The sequence below is a fragment of the Notolepis coatsorum genome, assembly GCF_963971535.1.
Source record: "Notolepis coatsorum genome assembly, chromosome: 18".
Taxonomy (NCBI): Eukaryota; Metazoa; Chordata; class Actinopteri; order Aulopiformes; family Paralepididae; genus Notolepis; species Notolepis coatsorum.
In genome coordinates this window covers 90,794,773-90,806,968 of record NC_140182.1, presented here as the reverse complement: position 1 = coordinate 90,806,968, position 12,196 = coordinate 90,794,773, and the positions used below count along the sequence as shown (strand labels likewise).

At 42.6% G+C, this 12,196-nt stretch overlaps 1 protein-coding gene across 1 annotated transcript; it reads right to left on the bottom strand.

Annotated features, from left to right (window-relative positions):
• Positions 1-2,340: 2,340 nt before the first annotated feature.
• Positions 2,341-11,981, bottom strand: LOC311245177 (YY1-associated factor 2-like). The gene is made up of 4 exons (XM_084334987.1): positions 11,852-11,981; positions 11,427-11,552; positions 5,433-5,585; positions 2,341-4,388 (listed from the first exon to the last, which is right to left on the bottom strand). The coding sequence occupies exons 1-4, from the start codon at positions 11,875-11,877 to the stop codon at positions 4,136-4,138; spliced, it is 558 nt and encodes a 185-aa protein (XP_084191113.1). The 5' UTR covers positions 11,878-11,981; the 3' UTR covers positions 2,341-4,135.
• Between the last annotated feature and the right edge of the window lie 215 nt (positions 11,982-12,196).

Sequence of the window (12,196 nt, the reverse complement as noted above, 5' to 3'; positions counted from 1 at the left end):
GTCAAGCCCTGCATAGGTGTGTCAATGATAATGTTCACGGCGTTTGGAGCAATAATATAATTGCTAGGTTCAACACAGCCATGGCATAGGTGTGTCAATGATAATGTTCACGGCGTTTGGAGCAACAATGTAATTGCTAGGTTCAACACAACTCTTCCACATCTACACCCTCCATCTTGTCCCAGTCAGCCGTTGCCCCAACTGGAGCTCCTTTTGCGGCTGAGTCACTGGTCGCAGGCAGTAGTAAACAATGGAGTCAACAGTCAGAAGCACAGTTGTACAGTTGGCGTGTAGCAGTATGATTACAATGATACTGTCCCCAGCAGGGGTTAGTGAAGAAGAAATTACCTATATTTATTACTTTTTGGGTGGGGGCGCGAGTGCGGGGATTTTTGGCTAGTGAAAATGCTGAGTGGCTAGTGACTTTGGAAAACCACTAGCCACAGTGGCTAGTGAGCCAAAAAGTTAACGTCAAGCCCTGGTTGCGTGAATATTTTAGGCAACCAACTTGTGTTTAGCGTTTCTCTGATTGGCCAATACGCCCATGTGACCACGGCAGCGCGAGAGAGCTGCAGCGCGGAAATAGGCTGTCTATTGCCTCGCGCTGCAGCGCGGAAATAGGCTGTCTATTGCCATTCTCTAAGACAAACTCTAACCATAACCAGCTCCTTAACAGCGCCTAAACTTAACCCTTCTAACCTTAAGCAACTCCGAAACAATGCCTAACCTTAACCAACTCCGAAACAATGCCTAAACTTAACCGGCGAAAGAATGCACGCTAAAAAATATTGCCATTCTCTAAGACAAACTCTAACCTTAACCAGCTCCTTAACAGCGCCTAAACTTAACCCTTCTAACCTTAAGCAACTCCGAAACAATGCCTAACCTTAACCAACTCCGAAACAATGCTTAAAGTTATGCCTAAACTTAACGGCGAAAGAATGCGAATGCACGTTAAAAAAAAAAATAAAAAAAATTGAAGGGAATCGAACTTGCCAGCAACGGGCCGTTACGGCCGTAGGATCCACAGCAATGCAGCGCTGCCAATTGAGCTAGTTCTGGATAGTAAAAAAGGGCGGATTACTGCTACATAATGCTGCCGCGTCGCCGCGGGGGCGTGGCTAGACGCAAGTTGGGCGTGGTTACACAAGTTGGTTGCCTTTAATATTCACACGCCCTGCGTAGGCAGAAAGGGATTCTTAAAATAACAAGGTTCTGATTGGCTGAGGACACAGCCACTACGCCAGGGTGGTGCAGCAGTGTGAGGAGAGTAGTGTTAGGCAGAAATAACAATTTGGCCAAAAAATTACTTAGGCAATTATGCTATGAGGCTAACGATATATATATTTTAAATCTTTTTCAAAAAAAAAAGTCTACCCTTTCCTTGTACAGTGTCCTCGAGTCTGAGAAAGGCGCTTCTCTTAAAATGTATTTGTTTTAAATATTCAAACTTTATCACTTGACAGTAATGTCTTGTGTTCGATTTTTATTTTTTTGCTTCGAAAAGAGGGACATCCTCTCAATATGTGGGACGCGGTCTCAAATGGTGGGACAGTACAACCAAAAGGGGGACACCTGGTCACCCTACTTCCAGGATCCTTGGAACCATCAGTGAAGATTGTCGTGTGTGAGCCCCACACCTGATCCATATTCTTCCACCGCATGTCTCTTCTCTCTGAGCATCGGGTCCCCCCAGGGCTGTGTTCTGAGCCCCCTGCTCTACTCACTATACCAGTGGTGCGTTATTGAAATCATCTGGGGTTGCACGCACCTATTGTTTATTATTATTATTGTATCCATTATCTTGGTTATCATGGCATTCACCGCCATCTTTGTTTTCATTGAAATCATGAATAAAACATGAAAACTACGGCATTTAAAAACAAACAAGTCAGGTAATCACGAGTCTATAATTCCAATAGTGTATTATGTCCGTTTTGCCTATTGGAGACCCGTCTTGGTCAATTAACCCTTTCCTGGACAGATGTAGTTTTGCATTAGGTAGACTACACACTATTGTAACCATGACTTTCTTCTTTCTCAAATGTAAAAACGCAGCTCTTGTTTAATTATGCTCAACTTTGCTTCCATAAAATGTCAGACCAACTACCTCCTATCATCCTATGTTAAAAGGCCGTAGGCAAAAATCCATGTGACTCCCCAGGTCTATAGCCTATTTGGACGGTACTTTAAGCCCCATTCATGAAAGTGTCGACCATTTTATAAAGGTTGGTCTAGTACAGTCCAATGTGAAAATTACCATTAAGAATACAGAACGCTTTCAATGGATAAGTCATCCTTTTCAGAATAAAAAATGGAAGATAATTTAATCATATTGGTAAATCTACCACTTCAATTTTATTTCATATTATTTTACAATATAAACCACTATTGATGAAATCATGCTTAACTCTACAAAGTGAAGGAGAAGCATACCTTTTCCAATATTTGTTCCATAGTTTTTTCTCAAATGTTGACAGTAACACAATAAGAGATGTTCAATGGCATAAAACAACATGGCTGAATATGGGCAGTAACAAACAGTAATATGATTCAACAAAAGGCTGGTAGGACTCTTCTGAAATTAACGCTTAAACAACTGTTGCATGAACAATACCATACAATGCCAGCAAGTGCAAATAACCTGTTAACCAACTCAAAATACCAAGTTAAAACTATTCTGAGATGGTAGCTTCACAGTTCTTTCTTAATGCATATTTTTTTATTTATTCTCTGTAGCCAACACTTTGGGTTCTCTCTCAAGTCCATACTGGGAACCAGGGTAGGACATTTACTTTAAAAAATAAAAATGTTTGGCCATGCAAACTAATTCCGAAGAAATGTTTCAGCATTTATGGGGCCATTTCATTAAACCCTTCACAGTCATAGGTGTGAATTGACCTATATATCTGCCCTTTTTTTCTTGATCCTCCAATCACAACAGTAGCAACCATTGTGATTAGAGGATCAAGAAAAGAGGGCGGTGCTTACGATAGGTCAATTGGGGTGGTAGGGATGGACCGATGCCACTTTCCTACTGCTGATAAGATTCAAATATCGACCGATACCAAGCACCGATCCAATCCATTTGAATGAACAGTAGAGACGCCATTAGCTTGAGGTCATTGGACAAAAACGATTGAGCTGGAATCCATTTTTCACCGTTAAAGAGATCCAACATATTTCTGTCAGAAATGCACAATATTATCAGGTCACTTTGCTTTGATTTGAACATGTACATGTAGTCATGTACACATATCTCATGGTATCAAATTCTCATATTGGGGGGAATTATCCTGATTACCAATACCCTATTTTAGCCTGGCATCGGCCTGATGTCCGATAGCAGTATTGGTATTGGGCAATCTGACTTGGGAAGCGGACATCAAAATTCTGGGGCAAGCTGACATATGTAGAGAGGATCACTTTGGGTGACGTATTGCTGTTGACAGATGGATATTTGGCTTAAAAATTGTTTTTTTCTGTATGTTTTAGCTATACTTCTCTATGCAACAGAACAGAAGTGATCCTCCAAAGATGGTGACTGGCGTCCGTAGCAACCGTCTGGCTTCCCGAGTCCAATAAGTTGCAGTACTTTTTCCTGGGGCATTTTTTGGGCTTGATATCTGAAATCCCGCCCTCTTTTCTTAATTCTCCAATCAAACAGCGTTTGTCCGAGGGAAGCAATGGTTGCGATTGGAGGATCAAGAAAAGAGGGCGGGGTTCGATATAGGTACATTTTCAAAGACATTCAAAGAACTTTCGGGGTATCGTTGCTCCACGTCCCTGTTAATTTCATACCCTGCTGGGAACAACATAACACTTAATTGCTGTAACGCACGTTGCCACGACACTTGGCATTGTTCCACTGTACGTCCAGCGTTCATTGAGGCTGACCTTTTCAGTTCACTCATCAGGACTAGATCTCACTAAAAACAGATCTTCAAACGGAGCGTCCCCATAAGAGTAAATTCCTGAATTCCTGCTCATCATGGGAAGGCAGTGTAGAAATCCATTCTCGTTAGAACCAAACATTATTGGCATACGTCTAACGACGCATATGTATGTAGAGACCGGTGATGACTTGGGAGCAACGAGGGGTGGTGGTGTGTGGTAGCCTACGGTTGGGGGGAGGTTAGCGAGTTTCTCCGTTCACTGATGAGACTTCACCGCGGGGCGAGGAGGATCTGGAGACCCCCCGTTCAGTGTTGTCAGAGCTGGAGCCACTTTGGCTGTGTTGGTCCGCCGAGGCAGCGCTGGCTGGGGTGGACGTGGGCGTGGGCGTGGGCTTGGCTTTCTCCTTAAAGTCTGTGATTATAACAGTCAAGTCTCCGACGGTGACTTCTAGATGCTGGGCACTGCTCCTGTCCACATTTTTTAATCTGGGCCTGATGGAGAGATGAGGAAAAAACAAGGAGCGTGATCTACAGAGTGCTTAGAACATACCGGAAAAAAATCAGATCAAAGTCTTTTGAATATTCAGCACCGGAAGGGTGGGAATCACCAAAGAGCTCCCAATAAAGCATTATCACAATACTTGGACCAGAATATGATAAAATGGACTGCATTTATATAGCGCTTTTATCCAAAGTACTTTACAACTTTTCACTAACACATGGGGCGACAGTGGCTCGGGAGGTAGAGCAGTTGTCTGGTAATCCGGAGGTTCCCGGTTCAATTTCTGCTCCTCCCGGGCAGCGTGTCGAAGTGTCCTTGAGCAAGACACTTAAACCCCCACCTGCTCCAGATGAGCAGGTTGGCACCTTGCATGGTTGCTCTAATAAAAGATTCAATAAGCAGATTCCAAACTAGCGTTTCTTGTTGATTCTTCGCGACATCTGAACTAGTTTTTGATATACGGCCCTAACGTGACATAGCATTATTGTATCTTGAAATAGTCAATGGGAAAAGATTTGTGCCGTCAATAGATTAAAAAAAATTAACTAATTAATCTTACAATTCTATGTAATTAATCTAGATTAAAAATTGCATTTTTCTACTTAAGACCGAAGCTTCAAGCTTGTAACAGATATTTACTTGAGTAAAATCATTGAATTAATGTAAAATCAACACAAAGCAAGTATATTTAGATTCAAATACTATTTTAATAGCTTTCTTTAAATACAGTTTCTCTCCTGTGAAATACAAATGTTCAACAAAACCATCAACATTGACTCAGCTAGACCTCTTTCTTATATCCGCGGCGCTAAGATTGAAGATTTTTCACTCCATAGATTAATCTAGATACATTTTTTTTAATGCTTTAAATCATTTAAATTAATCTCCAAAGTTAAAGCATTAACTTTGACAGCCCTAGAAAAAATACAATATTGCTGGGGAAAGTAGTAAGTATTGCAACATTATACTGTACTGATATATTCTCCAACCCTACTGCACACACATGATTTTCCTTGAAAACATGAAGGCGTTACCTCATCTTTTTATGGCTGTTCTTTTTAAGTGTTGGCTCCTTGTCACTCTTGTCTTTCTCTGACTTTTCCTTCTTCTCTTTTTTGGGTAGTGTCGGTGGCGCAAACTGCTGATTTACTTGCTGTGCAACCAGCTGAGAAACAGGGCGAGGTTTTCTGAAAGAGAGAAATATACATCATCGATTTTCAGTAGCATTTATCTCAGTGAGGTGGAGACACAGTGGTCGCAAGGAATGGGTTGGGCTGTCACTCATAACCTTAAAACTGTTGACAAGTGAAGCGAGAGCCTCAGGATGTTAACCCGGGAGGAGCAAGTGGTAGGAAATCAATTCAAAGCAGGCACTTATAAGATAGCTTTTTTTCTTTGCAGCATTTTTTCATAAACATAACATGTTATATCAGCCAGGAAGGCAAATTATCTGTGTACAAGATTTAAAGCAAGTATGAAAAAAAAACTCTGGCGCTACTTCACCAGAACACCAGGGTACAAACTTCTTGCATACTTGGGTTTGTTGGAAAAGTACAATTAAAACATTAATTTGTGAAATTAGCTAGGAAAAAACTAAAATGTTTTCCCCCTTAACAATACGTAAAGTCAAACTAGTTTTCAATGCATATTCTTCATCTTTCTTACAGTGAATGCACTCAATAGTCTTTAGTCTAAGTCTACATTAAAGACTATAGTGGTACCACATTATTGGTGGCCTTTGCTGCACAAGTGCCCATGATAAGGCGTTTAACCAGAAGCTGGTTCAGTCAGTGGCACTAACATTAACTCCATTTTCCAGGGTTTGTATATAACAATTCTTCCAGGGACCATGGCCTTTCCTGGGAAGCACTGTATGTTTTACATTCGTTCAGCTTTTATTGGGCAACATTTTTTATTGATTTCCCCAAGGGGACTAATAAAGGAATATCTTATCTTGTATGAAAGCATTACCTATACACAATACATATGTTCTGCGCAAAAGTCAGTTATGTAACCTATTTAAAAAGCTGTTATTATTATCATCATCATCATTTTCAAAAGTACCCTTCTCTACTGTTTAGTACATACAGTACTCCGAGGCATTTGGCAGGGAGTTGAACAGCTGTCTTCCGGGTTCTTCTTCTGGGTTCTTCCGGCTTCAACATGGACGGTCGCATTTTACGTAGCTCCCGTAATCAACGCAACAGCCAACGCAACAGAGCAACAACAAAGTACTTTGCGCATTTTCTACTTTCCCTCCTGTGGATTATGGATTTGTACCTGAATTCACAACTCAAGCAGCAACTCCAGACAGAAGTGGAGGGTAGCGAAAACGTAAATCAACAGTCCCATTGCGACTTCTACTTGTTAACGGGCACGGAGAGGAAACATCCACCCTTCGGTGCCTCGGCGATCCACGCAGTACTTACTGCAAATCCGGAACGAAAGAAATTACCCCCGGCAGGCAAGTGTAATAAGAGATCAATGTTTTTATTATATCTGCTCATGTCGGGTGACATACATCAGAACCCTGGTCCCGTAATGACACGGAACCAGAGACTACAGCAAGAAGCGATGGAGGTTCCCATCGCGACCAACAACATCAACAACGCAACCTGTGGCTACATCTACTGCGCGGACGGCAACACTTCCCCAATGACGCCGCAGCAGACGAGCACACGTGAGGCAGTGACGAGAGGAGGTGAACCGAGGGTCGAAACCATGACGACCATCTCGACGCGGGATGTAAACATCTCGACGCCCGATAGCCGGCTAGCTAGCAGAGCTAACAACAAAAACAACCAGGAACGAGTCCTTTGTTGTCCCAGCACGGCGCGGGACCCGACACCCCCCTCCCCCCTTCTTTGCTGTTCCAACACGGCGCGGGACCCGACGCCCCCCTCCCCCCTTCCCACCCACAACAACACAGAGGAACAGATTACAAACGGACAATACTTCGAACCTGCCAACATAAATGAAATAACCAACGCCAATGGACTGAACATTTTTCACATTAACATTAACAGCTTAAAAAACAAATTGGATGAAATCAAGCAAATATTCATAAATGGTAAGGCAAACATACTGTGCTTCTCAGAAACTAAGCTCGACGATTCTGTAAAAGATCCAGAGATAGAGATTGAGAACTACTCAATAATCAGGAATGATAGGAACAAACATGGAGGTGGTGTCTGTATGTACATACACAAGGACACCAAATTCATAAACAGAAATGACCTGAATCATAAATCAATTGAAACTGTATGGGTGGAAATCCTATTCGAAAGGGCGAAATCCCTACTGGTTGGCACAGTCTACAGGCCGCCAGATCATAGTGGCTTTTATGATACAATGGATGGGTGTTTAGCTGGAGTTGAGGATGTAGACAAAATTCTTATTGGAGACTGGAACACGGATATGCAACGAAAAGATGCACCCGTCTTCAAGGCCTTCAGTAGGTTTTGTGATCTGCATGGCCTCAGCCAGCTAATCACCCAACCCACACGTGTATGTGAATCAACTCAGACTACCATTGACCTCATTCTGACCTCCGACAAGTCCAAGATCTCAAATAAAGGGGTTATAGCATGTGGGTTAAGTGATCATTATATGATATTCTGTACCCGAAAAAAACTAAAACAAAAGGCTGGCTGCCACAAAACAGTCACATCTAGAGACCTCAAAACCTACTCTAGCGAGGCCTTCAACCTTGAACTGGAGAGTCTGGACTGGTCAGATGAACTCAATGGTACACTGGTTGACGAAACATGGCTTGGTTTCAAAACCAAATTCTCAGCAATACTAAACGACATGGCCCCCCTAAGAACCACCAGGGTAAAAAATCGCGCTGAGCCGTGGATGCACTCCGAAATACTGGCCGCTATGAAAACCAGAGACAAAAAATGCTCTGAGTTTCGTAAAAGTCAGTCAAAGCTTACTAAAAGCACGAGCAGTGAACTCCAAGCCCACGTGACTGAACTCAAACTAGAAAGAAACAGACTAAGAAACGACGTAAACTCCATGATCAAAACTGCAAAAAAGAATTTCATCAATGACAAAACTGAGGAAAACAAAAACAAACCACGGGAACTTTGGAAATTACTCAATAATCAACTAGGATGCAGTAAAAAACTTAAAACCAGATTCTCAAACATAAACATAAAAACTGACAACACGCTCATCACAGACAAGCTGGATGTAGCCAATTACTTAAACATTTTCTTCACAAACATAGCCACAACACTGGTAAACAAACTACCCTCCCACTCAGGGCTTTATGGGGTAGAACACATAGTAGCTTTCTACAAAAACCTAGGGGTCCGCAAGGACGACTTCAAGCTGGAAACGGTAACAACAGATGAGGTACTCAATAAACTGAGCGCCCTCCAACCTAACAAGGCCACTGGCCATGACAACATCCCCTCCAAATTCCTCAGAGACTCAGCAGCCGCCATCACACCAATCATCACACACATAATAAACCTCTCCATAAAACAGGGACACGTCCCCAAGGACTTCAAAATTGCGAGGGTGACCCCTCTGCACAAAAAGGGCAGCAAATTAGACCCAGGCAACTACCGCCCTGTTTCTATTCTCACCTCCATCTCGAAAGTCATGGAAAAAATAGTCTACGAACAGGTCGAAAAGTACCTAGCGGAAAAAAATCTAATCTACGAATTCCAATCTGGCTTCAGAACATCCCACTCCACTGACACATGCCTTCTCTATTTGAATGACCACATCAAACAAGAGGTGGACGCAGGCAAATACTGCGGCATGGTCATGCTGGACCTACAAAAGGCCTTTGACACGGTCAATCACTCCATTCTGATTGACAAGCTAAAAGCAATTGGTTTTGATAGTCTATCAGTGAGCTGGATGCAATCCTACCTTGAGGGGAGGGAACAGATGGTGGAGGTAAACGGTACCCTATCCCCCCCCCTCACAGTGAGCTGTGGTGTTCCACAAGGAAGCATACTAGGACCGCTACTGTTCCTAATTTATGCAAATGACATGTCGTCAGCTTGTGACTGCAACTTGTTCCTGTTTGCGGACGACTCAGCCCTGCTGGTCTCTGACAAGAACAAGTTACAGGTTGAAAAAACCCTCAGCTCGGAACTAGGCAGAATCTGCATATGGCTCGCTGATAACAAACTATCATTACACATGGGCAAAACAGAGTCCATTCTCTTCGGTTCAAATAACAAACTCAGCAAGACCGACGGCTTCTCAGTTACAGTGGGTGACAATATTGTCACAAGGAAAGATGAAATTACCTACCTGGGGTCCATCCTAGAGGCTAATCTCTCCTGTGACAAAATGGCATCCAATGTAATAAAAAAAGTCAACCAACGAACTCGATTCTTGTACCGGATCTCCTCTCTGGTAAACAAGAACACCCTGAAGACTCTGGCAGGAGCACTCATTCAGGGGTACTACGACTATGCTTGCACCTCATGGTACCAAAGCACCTCAAAGGCGCTAAAAACAAAATTACAAACATCTCAAAACAAACTGGTCAGACTACTGCTTGACCTTACTCCTAGAACCCACCTCACCCCTGCCCACTTCGACAACCTAGGATGGCTTAGAGTAGACGACAGAGTACAACAACTTGCAATGGGCCTGGTCTACAAGATACACTACACGACCAAGGTACCCATGTACATGTCAAAATACTTCCCAAAGGTCAGTGAATACCACGATCACAACACCAGAGGGAGCTCCACAAATCATGTCAAACCCAGATTCGGCTCAAATAAGGGACTAAACACGTTTCGCAATTATGCCACATCAATGTGGAACGCCCTACCCAAAGCTGTAAAGGAATGTGGATCACTACCCACTTTCAAAACCTCTCTCAAGGGACACCTACGGGAGACTGCAATTCAACACTGGCCCCTGTAAATATCCTAACCCAATCATTCCAACCCCCTCCAATGTACAGTCATTTACCTAGTATGGTTTTGTCAATAGTTCAATGTACAATTGTGTTTGTTTGTACAGTGTCTCCTCCCCCCCCCCCTCAATGTACAGTGTTACTTGTTTATACAGTATGCCCCCCGCCCCCCCAACCACCTCCAATGTAAATTACCCAGTATGGTTGTCAATATCCCAATGTACCCAACCCCCCCCACCCAACCTCCAATGTACAGTTTCTACGTCAAATGTATATACTCCCTTTTCTTGACTCCTTCTGTATCACAAACAGTACTGTATTTGCAAATCTGGTATGTCATAAATGTATAGATGTAGCAGTACTGACTATCTGTATGTCATGTATGTCATATATGTCTATATGAATTGAAAATGGGGGACCCTGATGGAAACAAGACAAACGTCTTTCTCAGGTCTGCATCCCCTTAACAATTGTATGTATTGAGCCGTACTGTATTGTACCCATTCTGCAATCTGTTAAATAAAGTTTTCATTCATTCATTCATTCATGGTTGTGCATGACAGAGACCATTACATTCCAAATCAGAATGTTTTCATCATAGATTATTTTCAATGAGAAAATCTGGGAGCGCTCCCCCTTTGTGTGTGTGTGTGTGTGTGTGTGGGAGGGAGGGGTATCTAGGCCAAAATAATAATACAAAGACCCCATGAATGAATGAATGAAAACTTTATTTAACAGATTGCAGAATGGGTACAATACAGTACGGCTCAACACACACAATTGTTAAGGGGATGCAGACCATTGATTGATTGAAAACTTTAACAGATTGCAGAATGGGTACAGTTCAATACATACAATTGGATGCAGATTGGATGGGATGCAGACCAGAGAAAGACGTTTGTCTTGTTTACATCAGGGTCCCCCATTTTCAATTCATAGTAAAATCCCATCCCTTGAAAGTAGGCTATTTTCATCGTTGATTGTCATGTTGATGACACAGGCCTAACGTTAATCCGAAGTAAGCACTTGGCTACATTACGGGAGGAAACAGGCGGCACATATGTTTATAAAAAAAATATATATATATACTACAATACCATGTTGATAAATCAATGATCCGAACGCTTACCGGGTGGACGTGCCCTTCCGGACATCGCACATCATGCACTTAAACGCCTCGGCGCTGTTCCTGAACGTGCATACGCTGCAGTCCCAGTATCCATCGTCGGAGCAAGGCTTGGGTTGCCGCTTTGGCCTTCAGACACAAAACAAAACAGATGGTACTCTTATATATAATGAGGTCAATCGGTTTAGACGGGCACCATTCAAATGTTTACAAAGCGGAAACAACATAGCGATCTGCGAAACTATTTTCAAGTTTAGTCCATTTTTTACGTGTACAATTAAAGCTTTCATTTGACACAGCAGCAGTCGCAGTTCCGACCAGTCCGCATTAAGCCGCCATGAACACTTCCAGCAGCACTGTGGTGTTCTGTGTTTAGCGACGACCGCGCCGTCTTCCCCCTGTAAGATACAAATACCACCTTGACTTACCTTGTGGGACTCTTCTTGTCTCCCATTTCACAAAACCTTATATTATTAAGTTAAAAAAGGGACAATATTATGCGAAAAAAAAGATTAGCCGCTCTCAGCTGTCGTGGGAACTCCGGTCGAAGGATGATCACGTGGTCGTGGTTTGTCCAATCCCGACGAAGGCGATCACAACAGAGGGACATGTTTCAAAATGTGTGCAAGAATCATCCCACATTATAATACACTGACTAAAACATCTGAAATAAGCTCATTTACATTTGTTTCCCCCCGAAATAAACCTATAATATAATCAATTATTATACCGTATATATTGCAAGGTTTTCAGAATAAAACGAATGGCCCAGA

What these genes read in the sequence shown, in the direction of transcription:
- LOC311245177 (XM_084334987.1), bottom strand. Translation starts at nt 11,877, where the DNA reads ATGGGAGACAAGAAGAGTCCCACAAG. An exon ending in CGGAAGGGCACGTCCACCCG is followed by an intron (nt 5,586 to 11,426) that starts GTAAGCGTTCGG and finishes TCTCTCTTTCAG; the next exon opens with AAAACCTCGCCCTGTTTCTC. An exon ending in AACAGCCATAAAAAGATGAG is followed by an intron (nt 4,389 to 5,432) that starts GTAACGCCTTCA and finishes TCTCTCCATCAG; the next exon opens with GCCCAGATTAAAAAATGTGG.